Here is a 19735-nt window from a genome sequence, read left to right as displayed (position 1 = left end):
ATCCAAGTGGTTTTGTTGTAGTTTGGTTAGATTTTTTTTCCTTTTTAATTATACACCTAGTCTTCATTAACATGACCTGGAACAAGATAAATAATCCTAGAATGTGACCTTGTATTGAACCAAGGTTTAGTGACAGATGATGCTGTGGTCAGGCTTAGGGAATGGGTGTTTAGGCTACGTGTCTACTGCTAAATAGTAAGAACCAGAGACTGTTCCCTGGTGCTGAGACCACCTGGCATCAGCTCCACATGTCTAAACACGCCTCACTTCCTTCCCTTTCCTCCGCACAAACAGTTTGATTACATCCAAATTCCTTACCTGGAACAGAGCCTGGTAGATGTTATCCCCAAAACATACCTTGGTGTTGCTGGTTAGCATAGGCCAGTACTAAGCTCATGGGCTGGCTCTGTACTATTTATTTAAATAAAAACAGACATAAAGATCTAGAGCCACTTCACATCTGTACGGATTTGCCACTTTATTCTTTAGCATTCGCCTGTGCACTGACATTTTTCCAAGGCACTACCTGGCTGTCATGAACTCCACATGCACGTGTACTCCCAACAGCTGGAACTTGGAAAGTCCCCTGAGCGCTGGTACTGCTTCAACACTACACACATGTCTCCAAATGAGAAGACAAACGTCTATCCCCTCTAGCATAACCAAGTATCACAGGACCTACCACAGCACAAACAGCAGAATGTGGAGAAGACCAGGGACAGATAGTAGGGATGACTGATCACTGCACAGAAGATAGCTGAGGACACAAGTGAATACAGAACTGCAGAATTATCTAAGTTGCAAGAGACCTGTGGAAATCAAATAGCCCAGCCCCCTGTTGAAAGCAAGGCCTTAGATTAGAATTACGAAGGACCCTGTCTAGCGATATGTCAGATATTTCCAGTGTGGGAAATTCTACCACTTCCTGGACAGCTTATTCCAAAGTCTGACTGATCCCATGGTGAAAATGTCCTGGATATCCAGGGGCATCTGCCCTGAAGTAACTTGTGGTCATCGCCTCTTGTCCTGCCACAGTGCACATTTGAGAAAGAGTGCTTTCACCTCCTTCTCCATAACCACCATTTTTGTACTGGAAGAGCATGGCTATGTCCACCCAAGACTTCTCTTCTTCATGGTGAACACACCCAACTCCTTCAGCCTCTCAGGCGACAACTTCTCTAACCCATTGACATCGATCATTAGGGAAAGTGTGAGAAGAGGTGCTGATACTGAGCTGGAGAGATAAAAATGAAACCGGCACAGCACAAATTAGCTAAAACAGTGAAACTAGCTTAAACATCTGAGTTGAGGAGTCTGAAGTAATTTTGAGTGTACAATTACTCTGCCCTTTTTCCTTTACTGTTTCACTCATAACAGAAGTTTTGCCTGTTTTATACAATACAGTCAGGTGTATTACATTCATCATGAATCTTTTAGAGTTCTCCCTGTATCTAAATGGCACTTAAGCATGCCCTAAAATTGCCAGTTTGCAGATAAAGCTCAAAAAATGCACCTTCACAAATAACTTGAAGCACAGATATCAACTCCACAGATAGCTGCTATCTGCCAGTGAGCCACTGATGTTTTTGTATTTATTAACTGATTACATTTATTGACCAAAAAAAATTTGTTTCCTTTGTTCCTCTGAGGAAGTATTGGAGACTGATAAAACAGTTTTCTGAAATTCCTCTCTCTTACACTGCACAGTGTGCAGTTGGGCAGCCCTCAGAAGCAATAGTAAAAAATCGCAGCTGAGGCACTGAAAGGACTCCAAAAGAAAGCATGTAGATCAGATCAGTAAGTATAGAAAATGCACTTAATGCTGCAGATAGCTTAGGCCAGAGTGAGAGAGTGCAAGTACCAGGGAGACCTGAGTGGTAGTTTTTTGTGGTAGTTAAAACAGCAAAGTATAAGGATATGCTGCTTGTATATTCTTTGCTGTTGAAAAAGAAAGATGGATAACCATAGAATGGTTTTGGTTGGAAAGGGCCTTCAAAGGTCATCTAGTCCAATGCCCTGTCATGAGCAGGGACATCTTCAACTAGATCAGGTTGCTCAGAGCCCTGTCCAGCCTGGACTTGAGTGTTTCCAGGGATGGGGCGTCTACCGCCTCTCTGGGCAACCTTGCCAGTGTTTCACCATCTTCATTGTAAAACATTTCTCCCTCATGTCTAGCCTGCATCTCCCTTCTTTTAGTTTAAAACCATTACCCCTTGTCCTATCGCAACGGGTCCTGCAAAGAGTTCTGTCCCCAATAACAGTGATGAGGAATGAGATTTGGATGTGACTTGGATAATGCTGCCTCGGAAATACAGGAGTTAAATTCACAAAGTGATTAAGAAAACCCAAACACATCACTCAGTAATCTGGGATGGTATTTGTGCCAAAGATAGATAACACATTTTAGACAGAATTGTAATTTTTTAAGTCTCAATGAACCAGTCTGTTCTTATACATGGACCAGATTTTTACAATTTTACTCATATTAAGTCATGCCTTATTCCAAGAATAATCCCGTTGATTATAATGGTAATATTGTTCCACAGATGTCTCAGAAGAAATGCAAATGTAAAAGCAGACTTTATACTTAAGATAAAAGACATCAATCATGACCACATCTGGGAACCTGATAAAAACATATGGTACACACAAAAAAAAATCAGTGTGGGATGATGGAAAAGTACTTACATAGCAGGTCTGTGGACATGTTTACAGATCAGGCAAAGGAAACCTACATAAAATAAATGAAAAAAAAAAAAAAGATCAGTTTGCTGAACTAGCACTATTCATGCTAAATCTCATGCTAGTTATCATATACATATTTTTTCATTCTTTAGGAAATGAGGAGGCTGTATCTAGGGAAGTCTAACAAGGAAGAATTTTAATTTCTGAAGGAAAAGAGTAAATGCATCTATTTTGTATTCTTTAATAAATGATTTTTCATTTCACAATGTGAATTGACAATATTATTGTAACACATTTTAATAAAGAGCAGTTCACTGTATCCCACATCTTCTTTAACATTTATTATCAAACTAGAATTTTCAGGCACTGTGTATTTTACCCCATTGCATGCCATTTTGTGTTTAAGCCTGCTATTTCTGGTATTCATCTTAAGGGTCCTCATCCTGGCAGAGTCAAGCAGAACATTAACTAGATATTGGACAAGACATTTTAATTGCTCTAGACTTCTGGACACTTCTGGCTTGCTGCTGAACTCCGTTCATCTTGTTTCCTTCATCTGCTGGTTTTTGACTGAACTTTTACTGTAAGCACGTAGGAGCAGAGTCCGGGTTTTCTGTAGCTATCTGAGCAGTCTCCAACACAGTGGGATCCCAGTAGGTGGATAAGACTACTTGGAGCAACAGAAATAATAATAAGGTAAGTAATAATAAGGGGGCATTCAAATAACGGTATCACTCACATCAGCGTATGCCATTTTGTTGTGTCCTGTACAAGTCCTGAACATTTCAGGCAGTGCCTGAAGGTATACGTATGTGATTTAGGGTGAAAACTTGACCCTGATGAAGACAACAGTGTTTTGCTGGTAATTGAAATGGGTCAAAAATAACATATTCAGTTTTTAAAATACAACAATTTTTAGTAAGATAATTTCAAACTAATTGGAGCTGGTTGGAAGAAACAAGGGAAGAGGAGTATGGAAGACGGCAGTAACAATGACAAGAAAAATGGATGGGAAAAAATAATGAGAACTGAGGAGGAAACAGACTCAAGGGGAGCAAAGGAGTGGTAGAATAAGGTGCATATAGAGCATGATGAGGCAGAGGGGAGTCAGTGGTCTGCTGATGAGAATTTGCCAAGAAAGAAGATGTGACTTCCAAGATGAGGAAGCTGAGATCCAACTACTTGCTGAAATCTGGGAGCACGCTGTAGTGCCATTTTCAAGTTTGAGAAGATTAGCACTTCTAGTGAGCCACCATAAGCACCTAAGTTGCCATCTTAGCTTGAGGACATGCTGTTTGTGCACTCCCCCCAGCATTTACTCAACAACGATGTACATACAGATCATCATTACCTGGCAACATAACAAGTATGCTGATTACATCTGCAAGTTAAGTACTGATAAACTTACATATCGTCATTTATACATGCTCAGAGACCTAATCCCAAAATCATGACACACAAAGTTAGTAAATCAGACTTGCTATCTTATCATGTGTCCCATCACAACATAACCAAACCCCCACGGATTTAAATTGCCAATCCAAGCACAAAACATAATAGTTAAAGAAAACATAATTTATTTTCTTTGGAATTTGGAAGAGTTCTGATGTTGAAAAATAAAGAGCTGACTGTTTCTTTCTTTCCCACATGCTTAAACGTGTCTTTCAAGCCTATGCTGCCTTCACCAAGCAGAAGTACAAGATTTGCATTTTAGAGAGTGATTTGCAGGGGGCGGTGGTGAGAGGTAGTTGACAGGTATATTGTAGTCCTTACTCCAGAAAATTCAGATTTTCAACACAAAACTAAAAAGCTTCCTCCCAGCTTTGGGCTGCACACATTCCCCAATATAAATGGGATAAAACTGACAGTGAGCAGCTCAGAGAGATTCAGCACGGAAGACACTACAAGGACAGGTGTTTCAACTGCCTGTACACCAGCATCCTATGCCTTTTGAGGTGCCCTAGCACATCTGAAGCACCCACATGAGGCTGACAGCTGTAATACTGATTATACAGGAAAATGAGTCCCTCGTGGACCAGTAGCTAGAAGCCAGGCAAGACTATCCAGGGCATCTCAAACAGCACTAGACATTTAGTTTCGGCAAATTAATCAAGTCCTACAGTATTGCAGTTTGCCTGGTTTTAGAAGAAGCCAGGCAGGCTGCTGGTACATCACTTCTGTCCGAGACCAAGAGATCTGCAGATGAGGCACAAATCAGAAGTGCCGACACATCAACCTCCATTCTGCAACCTCTGTCCTGTGCCAAAACAGCTGCCTTCAGTGAACATAGAGCTCAGTACAAACTGGCTTTTGTCTGTGACTGGAACTGTGTGTAGATAGGAGAGAGAAGTGGTAAACGGGCCCACATGCTAAAAGGACATCAACAAGTCTTCTTTCTAGGTTATCAGCCACGCTGACAGCAGGCTTTCTAAGCAGCAAGTCCCCTATCCTGATTTCCATCGGCCAGAAAACAGTTTATTTCTGAAGAAAACACTACTCTGCAGTTTGAATCCACTCTAGCTGAGAGAGAGGCACTTGTCTGTGGTGTTAATTTCTAAAAATTTAGGCCTCGCAGAGGGAACAGTGGACTTTAGTGGCATCCGTATGTGACTGTACGTATACTGACCTTTGCTACCCCCACACACAGCTGGTTACATGTTGTCACTGTCAAAGCAGTGCCATCAACTAATAAATATTTCACCCCACCACTGAATTACCAGGCAAAATGATTTAATTTTATGGGCATTCAATCTGCAGGGCAATTATTTGGTAAACCACCACAACACAACAAGCTCTCCACTTCCATACGGTTTGAGTCAGTGGTTCACCTTCATCCTCCTATGGTCTGTAGCAGTCTCCTGTCAGGAGAAAGTCCAGCCTCAGCCCACATATCCCTGTCCCCCACATGCCTGCCACCCAGCCACGTTTCAGTGACTTGGTCGTCCATGAGCACCCCAATTAGGGGTTGGTTAAATTGTTCTGTGGTGCCACTTGGGGGGTACTGGAGGGAGCATGGAGAAAGAGTGCACACACCCCCTGGGACAGAAGGCCATACCTCTTGAGACAGAGACAGTCACAGGTCAGAACAACATGAGAGGGGCTCAGACAAAGAGCAGCACAAACACCTGTGAAATAGCTCCACTGCAATCAAAAGGCTAATCTGCTGCTGGGATGGGGCCAACTACCAGAAGCATAGGGAGGTTCTCCATTCACTGGTTCTGGTTATTCAGAAACAGCTTCAAAATGCACAGTAGTAAAGTGCTATTCACAGGTTGGCTCTTCCCTCCCATCCTTTTTGCCCATGCTGACAGGGCAGCCTTCTCCTGTGGTCTGGAGCCAGGAAGGAATTGGTCTGTGGCACTGCCATCTACCTGCTGTCCCACACAGCATTAAAGGCACTTATAGGCAGGTCACCTTGCACAGAACTTGGCTCCTAACAGTCCTCCTGGGATGTGGTAACAGCTACAAGACTCTACCGCAGAAGACTTGCCACAGAGAATAAGGGCACTATGAAGAGGATAATCATAAATCGCTAAATTTTATTTCTCCACAGGCCCTCAAAGCCTGAGAAACACTTTTTTTCTCTTGTACTATCCTCTGATGAAGAAGCATCAGCAGTAGCAACCCTGTAGTGCCCAAGTCCAGCCCTTGGGGAAGACACAGAGACTACAGACTAAGAGGGAACAGCTCCATAAGGGCATCCCAGTCACTGCAACACAAGCCATTTGCAGAACAACAGAGCAGTGGGTGCACCAACACAAAGAACTGCTCCTCTTCTAGCAGTCAGTCAGGATGTTATCTCTGGCAGGGTGAGGATAAGCACAGCAAGACATATTAGTAGAGGCAAGGGTGTGTAAGCAGAAGTGGGACCTCTTCCCTAAGCTGTGCCAGTTCTTCCCTGCAGTTACCCTCAGCATGGACTCAAACCACCTCTCCTAGCTGCAGAAAACCACCACCATAAATCCCATATTCTTGCTTCAAGGTCAGCCCTCTGGTACATGATGGCATCTCTTGCACACTGTATTGTCCTCCGACCAAGGGGGCCCCAACATATGCAGTGTCATGGCAGTCACTTATGCTGTGCCAACCAGGCACAGTGCCTGGTGGTTTCTGGCCACATCAGTCACTTGTCAATCGAAACTTAGGTGGTTGGCCAGTGGCCATGCTGGCCTTAGTTTAACAGTCTCATTGGCCAATCATCTGTGTTCATACTCCTTGTAAACCACATTGACCTTAATATGAAGTGTTGCAGGTATATTGGCCAAGCTTGCTGTGCTGCCCACACAGCCAAAAAACTTGTTTCTGGTTGCTCCTAAATACTGTTCTTTCTCATCAACTGATGAGCAGAAGTGGAGCAGAAGCAGAGTGGGGGATGTTTCCCATACATGAAAATTGCAGCCCTGAAAATGAATTTGAGGTAAAGCCTTCTGAGGTTCTTACAGGCTTTCAGGTATTAGGAAATTAGATTATGCATTTAGGTTGAATAGGACTTGACAGGTTAAGTATAATAGATGGTTAACAGTCTACAGAAAGCAAAGTAGTGATTATAGGCACACTGGCTGACAAAAAGTGCAATACCTTGTGGTGGTGAAAAAGAGTTATACTCTGGTTAGAGGAAGTGACGATGGGTTCTGCACTGGCTATTGATGAAATGGATATGTTCCAGATTACATCTGTGTAGAAGCCAGGATTTTGGGCTTTTTTTTTTCCTTCGTTGTTCCACCATTGCCACAAATTTACAGGCTATGTATTTTGTGTTCAGAAGTGACTGTACTGGGCACAGTGTGGGCATGTGTGACTTGGGATGGGTACACATTGTGGTGGTGGGATTGCCTTGGCACGTCCAGGGTCCCCAGTGGGAAAGGTGATGCCTTTTAACCCTCTGTTCTGATGCAGAGGACATGTGAGTAATGAAATCAGCCAGCCAGTTTCCAGGTATGGTCCATGAGGCCCTACATGAGTCCTGGGGGTTACTGCCACACCAGAGGAAAGGTGACTCCCACAAGGAAAGGCACAGCAAGGGAAAACAGCCCACACAAGACCTCTGGGGCTTTTCATGATACGTATAAGACATACATGAAGGCTGCCAACAATGGTCTTGCTTACCAGTGTTTCACATTGAGAGGCAGCAAGAGGGGCAGCAAAGGCTTCAATTTCTACTCCTCCTGTGCCTGGAAAATACTATGATGACACCTGGCTAAGGTTTCTGGATGCAGTTCTCATTCAAAGTCCTATATCTGATGCAGGTCAATGCAAATTTCTAGGAGGATAATACAGTTTTACCAACCTCCACTTGCTTTACTGGCCTTAAAGTTCATCTTCACTACAGACAACAAACTCCACAGCAAGGGTGGCCAGGAAACTCCCTGTGAGGGACCTTTGCCATATCTGCAACGTAAGACTACGACCAGCTGTTGAAGACACCTGTCCTGCATGTAATGCCATAGCATTCTCGCATGGGTTAATGTGCCAGTGCTCTTCCACTGACCTGACTCTCTTCCAGAAGAGGTACATATACCTGCATGGCATCATGCCCCAGAAAGCCAGAGGAAAAGCAGTTGTAGATGTGGGAAGAGACATAACAGCAACAAGAAGAGTTTTCACATTGACACTGTGGGTGACACCCTTGCACTTTCATCATGATGCCCTATCTAGATGCCAAGAGAAGATGCTGTCTGTAAGAGACCTATGCCATGCAGAGACAAAGACCTGGATGATAGCTTTTGAATTATGAAAACACTGTGAGTAGAAACATGGTTGTTCTGAACTAGTCAACATCTGGCCCCACATCAAGTTCTCAGACGTTATTACAGAATTCCTCACATCGCTTTCCGCACAAAACTAATGTCAAAAAACAATGACAACTGTCAGAACAGGCACACTCTTGCTAATTATCTGACATTATACAGCTCAAAAATGCATCTTCCTTTCATGCTGCATGCCAGAGAGATGCATTAGTTAACCAGGCACCATAAGACCAGGAGAATCCTGATGCTGTGAAGTCTTCTGTCTACCTTACTCATGCAGCTGAAAAGGGGATGCTGCTATACTTCAGATACCCTGAAGAGCGTCTAGGACAACCTGTTCAGATTCATAACAGCCCCACATAAAGATGACGTTGTTATCTATGTACCTTCTACCACATCTTACCTGAGTAAACATAAAACGCAAGTGTCATGGTTTAACCCCAGCTGGAAACTAAGCACCACCCAACTGCTCGCTTTCTCCCCTCCAGTAGGATGGGAAAGAGAATTGGAAGGGTAAAAGTGAGAAAACTTGTGGGTTGAGATAAAGACAGTTTAATAGGTAAAGCAAAACCTGTGTACACAAGCAAAGCAAAACACATGACTCATTCACTACTTCCCATGGGTGTTCAGCATCTCCAGGAAAGCCGGGCTCTGCCATGTGGAACAGTTACTTGGGAAGACAAACACCGTAACTCTGAATGTTCCCTCTTCTTTCTTACTGACCCAACTTTATACGCTGAGCATGACACCATATGGTGTGGAATATCCCTTTGGCCAGTTGGAGTCAGCTGTCCCAGCTGTGTCCCCTCCCAACTTTCTGTGCACCCCAAGCCTCCTCGCTGGTGGGGTGGTGTGAGAAGCAGAAAAGGCCTTGACCTGTGCAAGCCCTGCTCAGCAACAACTAAAACATCCCTGTGTTATCAACACTGTTTTCGGCACAAATCCAAAACACAGCCCCATGCTAGCTACTACGAAGAAAATTAACTCTATCCCAGCCAACGCCTGCAGAGCAAGTAAAAGCATTTTTTTCAAGACAAGGTAAGTAGTACTGTTGCAGATGTCTTTAAAATACATAAGCAAAGATGTGACAGGAAAACCACATTTAACCTACTTACACTGAGATTAAATCAGGAAGGACTCTCTCTCCCCCATTACAGAAATCGGTTGGCGGGGCTTAACTTTCAGCATACCTTATGCCTCAGGTTGCATCCATCAGGAGCAAACATACCTGCGGGAGACAATGCATCTATTACACAGCACTAGCATTCCACTGGTGTCCCTACTTGTTCTCTTCTGGCTACCTCTAGTACTCGTGCTGGACCAACTCCATTTCTGCTGACACAGTTTCTCTTCTCCTGAATTCATAAGCAGAAAGGAAAATCATAATGATGTACCAATTATTAAAGTATTAATGGAGTATGAGCAGGGGAAAAATTAATATGCAGGGCCAAAATCTCCATTCAGAGACACCTATGTAGGCTTTCTGAGGTTTGTATTAGTCTTATATGTGCATCCACAATCAGGATTTGGTACACGGCAAGTACAACTCAAACATGTCCTACAGTGAAATTTAATGCACTTTTTTATCTACCACATGTACAGCTCCTTATTGGAGAAAATATTAAACATGAAATTATAAATCACTTCAAAATTTATCATAGAAAATAGCATGTACTTTCATAAAATTACTATTTTTTTTCAAATCATGGCATTATTTTATAATTATAAAACAGGATAACCCTTTTCCCATTATATTGTTTCTCTTTATTGCATGGGATTCCACATCTTTCCTTAAGCAAAGAACTTGAGCAGTACAACACACAAACACTTGTATCCCATAACCAGAAATCTGTCACACTGATATTGCAGATGTTCTTCATATAGAAGTCTTATTTGTGAATGTAAAAAATAATGAAAATCCAAAGTTATATAAGGAACATCTCTCTTTTACAAAAGACTTGGCAGATGTAAAAGAATGGTGCACAAAATCATAAGGGAAACTGTGGGTGGAAAAAAGCCATGTGCTCAAGGATATGTTTAATGTGTTTACTAAGAATATTCTGTATAGCTTCATGATACGTTATAACATTATATGCATCTCTACAGATTAAATGCCTTGGTATGCAAGCAGCCAAGGGCACTGTCAGTTCCCAGTGCCTTCAACAGATGAGGCTGTAGGGCATCCTATCGAGTCCGATAATTTTTTGATCGGTTGGCTATTATTTTGCCAAGTTATACTGTGTTCAATTTGGACAGAACACCTGAAAATTCCTGACTTGCCATTCCCTGCAACAATCAATCAGTATTCTGATCTGGTTACAATCACCTCCACTTGTAGCATCATCAAATATAGTCCACATATGCACCTAATCTATCCAAGTCTATTTGCAGTTTAAAGAAAAAAAAAAAATCATTAAAAGTAAATCCCTTTCATATCTTGTGTCCTGATACCAGAAACACAAAGACCAATAAATCCCATTCTTTGTTTCTAAGCAAGTTTTGCCTGTTCTGAAATACAGCATTGTCTCTCATCATAATTTTTCTGACCCTGTATCACTTGATTTTGGTCTATTCTGGTCAGCAAAATACCTATGCAGACAATGCATCAAGTATGAGTCTTTGCCCATGTCCAGTGCACTGATGACAGAAGAAATGTTATTTAACAGTATTTTTAAAAAGTGATAGTAAGAAAAGGGAGACAAATGCCTACGGAATGGCACCAAATGGTATCTCATGGCAGCCTGCCTTACTGAAGGCTGCTCTGTCGTTTGGCTTTGCAAAGCCCTCAGCATTTTGACTTCAATCCAGCAAAGCATTTCTGCATTTCCCGTCTTTCCACCACTGACTCGCAGGGAACCATTTGTACATGTGAAGAAAAGCCCACACTTCATATTCTGCTGGGTCAGAATCAAGGCACCAATCATCCTTCTGGATGCTTGTTTTGTTATGAGAAGCGGTTAAAATACCACCCCCCCAAAAAAAAAAAAAAAAAAACCAAACACAAACCAAAAAACCAAACACAAACAAACCTTAAAAGTGTGAGTTTTTAAAAAGCCACAGGACCCAGGAACATTCCTCAAATAATTTGCATTCCACAGCAGCGGGCAAAGCCATTTCCATTTCAATGAGGCTGTGGAGAGGACTCTGGCCTACTCCTGCAACTAAGGACTGAACCGGCACAAAACAAACACCGAACCCACTTGTACGAGGTCATGTGAAAAAGCACTTTTCCCTTTTCTCTCTCAATACCTTGGCTAAACTCTTTTCATCACTGCAGGCCTGCATCCCGGCAGTCATTTCAGGCAGGGCACTGCCACTTCTCTCTGCCGGACAAGCTGGTGGCAGGGAGATGTCCTTCCCCTTCCCCACATCCTCCTCCAGCAGCCTTCCCCAAAGAGTCAATAAGCCATCTGCGGCTTCAAAAAAGGTTTTTACTAAGACCTTGGCTTTAACACTCTCTCCTTTCATAAGCTCACTACAAATAAAACACACTAGCAGCTGCCAGCTTTCCAAAGGCACCAAGCGAGATCCACAGCGGAGACGGAGGGACCGACCAGCTCCTGCTCCGTGCAACAGCTGCTCCCAGGACCAGAGAGGGGGATACATGTTCGCTAACATCAGTGCATTTCAAGAAACCCTAAAACCAGATTTGTCATCTGGAAACCAACACCTTACCTCACACATCTTGCTTAGATTATGGTAATTTAAAACCTCACAGCCTCAGATACTCACAAATTTTGCATATACCTACAACATCATCCAGACATGTCCTACAGCACTATTTCAATAACGTAAAGCAGTGTGTCATGTTGCTGCTATATTATGTAAATATTAATATTCAAATTATTTGATCAAAATTCACTTTCTGAGTCTTGTTTTCACTCTATGGTAACTTTAAATGTCAATGCTGTGAAATGACCACTTCATCCATAAACTACTAAAACTAGGGAAGTTTTATCTGGAAAAGGATTTCAGGTTAAGAATACTGGTATTTATACAGATATTTTACATGCAACATACCATCTTAATGGCAATTTTAACAGATTTAGCAGCTTTGTCTCTTTAACTGCTTCATAAAAGTCGGAAGTCTCTATACATAAATTATGTATCAAAGCATAACTAATGCTCTTTCAAAATATGCCTCACTGTTTGCTAACAGCATCTTGACTAGTACAAACGTTTTCTTTCCTCTGTCCACTCCTAGAGGCCTCAGACTTGGAGAACTGCTTGAGCAGTTTGAAGGGAGCAATGATAACACTAATACATCCTCAAAACCCAAACTAAAGCACAAGCAACAAGGTTTCACTAAGAACTTAATAACACGGAAGGCAGAAAGACAACAGTAGCTGATTTTATTAAACACCACAAGCCTTGCACTGGATAACAGCTGCCCATCACAACCCTCGATTTGTTTGCTGGAACCTGCACACTTGAGTTTTCTGCCAAGAGCAGCTGGATTTGCCAACAGGAAACTGGGCAGCAAAACCATCCAGGTCCTTTCACTCCCGTTCCCACTCGTGGGCTGGTTGGAGAGCGATCCTGCATGAAAGATGCAGTCTACCACTTCATGTAACACGGATGCAAAGGACAGTTATTAAAACTAATATATTGAAACAGCACCACTACATTAAATTATCAGGGACTAATTCTGTTATAATTAAACTGTAACTTCTGGAGTGACTTCTTACTTTTCTTAAAGAGTATCTTAATTTTAGAGGTTATATTTTCATAAGAGTGCTCAGAATGCCAACAGGACACAACTCCAAACAATCCAAATCCTCCAAATACCGCACATATACTTGATTGAAAAAAAAAAGCTATGAATTGTCCAAATATTACTTAGCTATTTCCTTAATTTTTCCTTTGATTATGAAGCCATGTGATAATCCAAAAAATCATCAAATTGTGGCTCACAGGTTATCACTGAATAAATGTCAATATAGATGCAGATTCAATACAACAAATTATCATTCATATTCAGCACAGTAACTTGTTTCTCAGATAAAAGAGAGAGAAAAGGTTGCTCCGCACTGTCAACTAAAGATCAGTTGAAACTCTTGTTTTCCCAAACTGACAGCTTCTAACACAGAGTTATAAGAGTTATAATTAGACTCATGCCTTTCAGAGGTCTGGACTGCAAGCCTTTTCAATAATTGTATGGTACACAAACCTTCTTGGGATCCTGTGCTGTTTCTTGCACGTTACTTGAACAAGCAGCCAAAAAATGTGGCATTACTTGCACAGCGTTTGTGCTCATTTAAGACTTCATTCTGCACAGTAACGCAGTCCTACCCCTTTCTCCAGCAAAACTGAAACTTGAATAAATTAAAGGAGACTGGCTCTTGTCTACACAAGCTTCTTTTTTCTTTTTCATTGCAGGGGAATGCAAAAGGAATTAGGAAACCAGAATACAAGGACAATGCTGAAGAGCCCTGTAGAGGCTGGTAAAGAAAGAGTTCAGCCACTACCTCCACAGAATGGAAAAAAACCACCAAAACACACTTAAAAATACATGATCATTAAATCCCTTATCAATGCTACATTAGGAACTTGAAATTTGGCATACTATGGATTAATGAATGCAAAGCACAGGCAGATATAAAGTATATTGAGTATTTTAGCAGTTTGGCATTTTTATTAGAGCCACTTGTCTGTATGCCATTTTTTCAGAGACAATCTTGGGATCTGTTTAACTTCTCCAATGGCTCAAGTAACATAGGCAAAGAACACCATTTCTTCATTTTAAAGTTATCCTGATACAGAAATGCTTGTTAAAATAGCATAGAAAAAATCCGGTAATCTGTAACCTATCATTAAAAGTTCACCAAGAGGTCATTTGTCCTTATTTCTCCACCCAGTTGCATGACCTCTTCAACTTTGACATTTGAAACATCCATTCAGTTTGGTTCACTGAGTTAATGAAAAATAACCCCAAACAACTCGGACGTTTGACATTTGCACCCCAAGTTACCAGAAGGTCATTTGAGTAATTTATAAAACCTCCATGACCATATTCTGTCAGATGTTGACACGGGATGCATGATCCACAAATGGAAGAACTCGGGCTTATCTAAAAGTTCCTACTATCCAGTACTTAGATGGTTTCAGTCAATAAACTACTATAGTGCATTTCACGCGTTGCACAATGACACTACAGCCTCCAACATCCACTACAATGCCAATAAAAATCCAATAGATTTCTACCAAATGATCACTGCTGACTTGCTACCCAGATTCACACTGAGAGCACCAGTGTGATTGAAGAGTCAGTGCTCTCTGCTGGGATAAACTGAAGGCAGAAGTCACACTTTCCACAGAGACGTCCTGTAAACTCCACGGATTCAACTTTTGACAGACATCTTTGCCAAAATAAATGAAATAAAAATTACAATGTAGTGCAGTTTAAGATTCTGGGACCCATAATATTTTATTAGAAGTATGACAACAACCTTAACACCTACATAGATGCATGACAATTTTTGCTATTAGGTTGGAATTCAATTCTTAAAATTATAACCTATGGATTTTTCTAAATTAGATCATCAATAAAGTAACCAGTGCAAATAACTGATCATAAAGACAATTCAGAGACTCATGTAATCTAAAAAATGCGTGAATTTGACAAGAAAAAAGTTTTAAAGTAATGCAACCTGCTAATATTTTTACAGATCAAAAAATACACTCAATCTACATTGTCTTTAAATATTTTGTGAACTGTTTTACTGATTTAGGTACAAAATATTTAAAGTAACCTTATTTCTACACTCTTTTCCATTAGTTTAAGAAGTCGACACTGATTTTTATAATGCCCTATTTTAAAATTATTTTTCAATGTTGATATTTTCAATGCTGATAAAAGGTGGTATAAAAAAAGAGCAAAAATCTGAGGGTTTTTTTGAAGGACCGAGACCCACAACCCTATTTCAACCGGGTCACTTTGATGACCTCTAATATCCTTTTAACACTCTGTAACTCAGCATTTCATCTTTGCTAGCAGACCAGAGATTTGGAAATATTTGTCTGTATGGGTACTGAGGTCTGCGAAGACTGAAATGTTCTGAGATTCAGGATTTCATGTTGATAAATCATTGAAACAAGAAGAGCAACTTACAGGAAAAAAAATCGGCTATGCTCTTTTCTTTTAGAAAAGAGGTAAAATCATTTACTCTCCCCATTTATCCTTATTTAGTTCTCTTCCTTGTCCATCTCTCTGTTTTGGTCAGGGCAGCCTCTTTGCCCTGTAAATACAATATAAGAAAACTAAATAAATACAGGAAACCAATGCATACATGAAAACTAGGACACATTTTGATTAATCAAAAACCTCCATGTACCTTAGTAGACTCAGTGAAAAATCTGTATAGCAAATTCATGCATTAAAAAGGAAGATGATTCCATCCATCACTCACACGAAGAATGTTTTACAGAGAAGAACAGCATGTAAATGTGCACAGGTCAAGTAAAGAGGACTTCCAAGCATGAAAATTATTCTTGTCGCTGGCAGCTGTTATGCGAGAAGTAATAAGGTCCAGAAGCCTTGCTGGGCACAACCAGTGATACGAATGCCATTACAATCTATCTGCAACCTCCAAAAGACCCAAAATGACTCTACAAAGCAAAAATAAAAATCCAGAGCGACGGGTTTCCAAACCAGGAGACTGTGAGCATTCACCACAGTGGAAAGAAACTTTTCACAAACACCCCACAATGCGATGGGTTCACAGAAGGGAAAGCAGTCGATACTTTTCAGAACTATAGAATTTCAAGATCACAGATTTTATAGTAAACATGTGCTTGCTTCACCTGCTTATTTGTTTAGTGGGGAAAGGAGTGTTAGGTTTGTAAAAACAAGTGAGTTGTGAACAATATAAAATATTTCCAGTAAAAATTATTTTTTGTCTGAATATACTCAGCTGGCTGAAACCAAATTATTTAGCAGAAATGCATCAGTTTCACCAGTGCTACAGGCTGTGTCATATTCCACTGAAATTGCCTCCCCTCCAACTGTGGAAATTCTCAGCTGACACAACTTTTCTTACTTTCATTGGCATCCACCCCTGAGGACCACGAGAGAAGTGTGATCTCTTCCCAGTGCTTGGCACCACCAGAATGAGGAAGAGATATCTGGCTACCAGGTTTCAAAGAAGCAAATGATGCATCCACTCGGGACGCCTCATGTGCTAGTTTTCAAATTTCTCCTCCACTGAAACAGGGAGGAGTGGTGTTACCAAAGTGCATTTGGATTCATTGCAGCCAGCAGCCCTGGTCTTTCCTCGGCTGAGCCCTGAGAATACAAAAAGGTAGTGTTTCAACAGGTAAATCACCTGATTTCAGCAGGCAAATCACCTGCTGCTGTTTCACTGTGAGAGGTATTAAGTCACTTGTTTAATTCATAAGGGTGATTGCCAAGATATCTAAGTGCAGTTGAAGCAGAAGAGAGTTATGTTACTACTTCTTAGCTTGTCTTAATTGCTTAAAAAGGGTTTAATGCCTTTTACTTACTCAACGATGCAGGTGAGCCATGACTCCCACTAAGATAGAAGAAAAAATCAGATGCCAGAAAGCATCCTGGACCATGTATGTCTTTTTGCTTTCTAGGACGTTACAAAGGTTGCCTCTCTGCACAGAAATTTGAGCTGGTTGCTAAGACTAAATGAAAATCGAATTAAAATAGAACTTCTTCTGTTAACAAAACAGATCTCTGGGAGTTTTGCACCGCTCTTCCGAGTGTTTCCCTTTTGTTTCTTCAATCCAACTTCAGTTCTGTTTTAAGTAATTTCTTTCCTTTAGCTAATACTTTCCGGTATTTTATGAACTTTCCTTTGCCTTGCAATTACCACCTCTTTCCAGATCTTTGTTCAGTATCACTGCTTACCTCCCTTTCACACCCCCGTTGGTTCTCTGCATGCTGCATCTGTGGCGACGACTCTGGAGATAATTCCACCTGACAAAGAAGGAAAATCCACCTCCCTGGGAACAAAACAGACTTTGAACTAGCTTAGCTATGTCTTTAACATGTGCTTCACTGCTCCTTCCACTGTTTTTTATTACAGGAAAAGATAATTATTAGATACCTAGTGTCTTCTTTGGGCATCAATCTGTCAAGGCACTGGCAAAACAGAATTTTAATGCTTTATAAATCACTCGTTTATTGTTCGACCTTACAGCACTATTAATTGAAATCTTTTAAAAAGCCATATTAATTTCAATGTTACTTATTTCTGTAGGACAGGACAAACCAATGCTATTGATCACAATGTACAGCTGGGTGACTGTAATAACATTCTAGCTGAAGTAAACCAACAAAATTGCACAGACATTTTACAGCCAAAAAAGCACGTGGGACTTTTGCTGTTGCACTTTTCTCTGAAAGATATACATGACACTCTTGCAGAAGATACTCTTGCTTATCCTCAAGAGTCCCTCAACACCATTCATAGCAACAGGAACTTGGAAACAACAGGCCGAGTGGAGGAGCAAAGTATAATCTTGCTCACTGCACTACATTTGCTTGCTCTTGTATACACTAGCACAGCTTAGATACTGCTACTCTAGTATTCTCCTAAGTGCAGTTCTATTACATGCCCCGAAGAAAAGTAAAGCACATCTACACCAACTTTGTTACCTGTGCCATGGTACGAGACATGGAGCAAATGCTGTGTCCTGTCTTTACTACAGGTATTAGGCAGACTGCATGGGGCACAGTGGCTTCCGCTGTGTCTGCACTATAGGACCCTTTAGCCTACCTACACCATGCCCAGGATTTGTATGTCCCATGCACACAGTTGACCACAGTGGTGACACCACCCTATGCATTCCACCAGCTGCTAGTCTGCATTTGCTGCAAGTGCATTTCTTGCTGCAGTTCTTGAGATGATCACTGGAGAGGCGATGGCATCAGAAGGTTGATGGGAGGCAATGGCTCCCAACAGGATTAATGCAGCAAGCTTACTCACCTGGGGATGAACCTTGCCATTCTGGAGTGATTAGTGCTCCCCAGCTGGCAGCACACAACCTTCCCCAACATGGTTAGCATGGCTGTGAAGACAAAGCATGGTGCCATCTATGCAATGAACAGTGAGCCATTCCATGCAGCGTGTCTAGGTCATGCAGGTCATCTGCAACGCCCCTCAGCACACAGAGTTCACATTTAGCACCGACACAGTTCTGTGTGCAACATACAGGTCTGGGCAGCCATCAGCTGAACTACCTTAACCACGAGCACAAGTTTCCCTTTCAGGAGCCCCACTGCCCCACATAAGGCAAAAAGAACACCATCACTCCAGACATGTAGAAGATGACTGCTATCCTATTGTATCTCAACGCACACAAGAGACAACTCTGCTCTTCCCCAAGATACACATGAAATAGGCAATGAAGAAACATCCTCCTAGGACAGACCCATTCCCACCTCCCTCAGAGCAGGGGAGGAGGAGACGGTAGAGAAAATAGTTGGGACAGGGAATCCATTCAGGTTACACAGAGGACTGGCTCCCAGCAGTTGTGCTGGGATGAACATCAGTACTTACTCTCTGACCCCTGTGGATCAGACAGAGCTGGGAGGTCTTCTTCCCCAAAACTTAGTTGCTGGAGAGTCAGGACTAGGTGCTATTCACAGCAGACCACAATGATATTCCTCAGATACTCCCTACACCTTCTTTTATACTCCAATAGCAGCACCTCATAATAACAAGATGAAACACACACAGTTCTTCTGCACAGGTACTTTTTCAGGCTCCTCACTGATACAGACAAGAACTAGAGTTTTAGTTTATCTTTCTCTCATATCTTCAAGGATTTATTAGCAACTCAAAAAGCCACATCTTCCTATACTTGTAATTTGAGGCTCTCCAGAGGGAAAAATGACAACAAATACGGATGTTGAGTTATCAACCCAGCATGACTGAGCTTCCTTTAGACCCTTTTACAACCCACCACAGGGACTAGAAATGGACACTTTTCTGCCTTTTATTCCCACTGCAGTTTTTCTGGGGTTTAAGCAAGGGAATATACAGTGTCAGTGTGTTCAGGGATATCCTTTGAAAAATCGTGGAAGCTGAATGGGAGAAAACACAGGGAAGTAATCAGTGCGATCAAGCTATTTCTCCAGCTCATTTGAACTATAAATCAATGCCTTATGACACAACCTCTATTGTATCATTATTCCAGCTCAGAATTATTAATAGTTAATGCTATTTGGAAAGCTTAAATTTTGCTACCTCAAGTTGTTTGTGAAACAGCTTCCCCTAAAAGAATGCTCTAGGTGCAGGAAGGAGAAAGATAAAAGCAGATCTGCCATGTCC

General features: G+C 41.5%; 1 protein-coding gene across 6 annotated transcripts in view; it reads right to left on the bottom strand.

The window, feature by feature from the left end:
• The window catches only part of PLAGL1 (PLAG1 like zinc finger 1), a 49696-nt gene that overhangs the window by 26227 nt on the left and 3734 nt on the right, over positions 1-19735 (bottom strand). For 2 of the 6 annotated variants that reach the window (XM_065834839.2, XM_071806464.1), the window contains exons 2-3: positions 9548-9660; positions 2689-2731 (exon numbers count right to left, since the gene is read on the bottom strand). The exons of 1 other annotated variant lie outside the window; for it this stretch is intronic. In XM_065834839.2, coding sequence (XP_065690911.2) covers positions 2689-2707 — 19 coding nt within the window. In that variant the 5' untranslated portion in view covers positions 2708-2731; positions 9548-9660. The remainder of the gene's footprint in view (positions 1-2688; positions 2732-9547; positions 9661-19735) is intronic. 3 more of the 6 variants (XM_065834837.2, XM_065834840.2, XM_071806465.1) reach the window with 2 other exon arrangements.

This window comes from Patagioenas fasciata, chromosome 3 (assembly GCF_037038585.1).
Source record: "Patagioenas fasciata isolate bPatFas1 chromosome 3, bPatFas1.hap1, whole genome shotgun sequence".
NCBI classification, from domain to species: domain Eukaryota; kingdom Metazoa; phylum Chordata; class Aves; order Columbiformes; family Columbidae; genus Patagioenas; species Patagioenas fasciata.
Note: the sequence above shows the minus strand (reverse complement) of the source record. Positions and strands in the feature narration are given on the sequence as shown.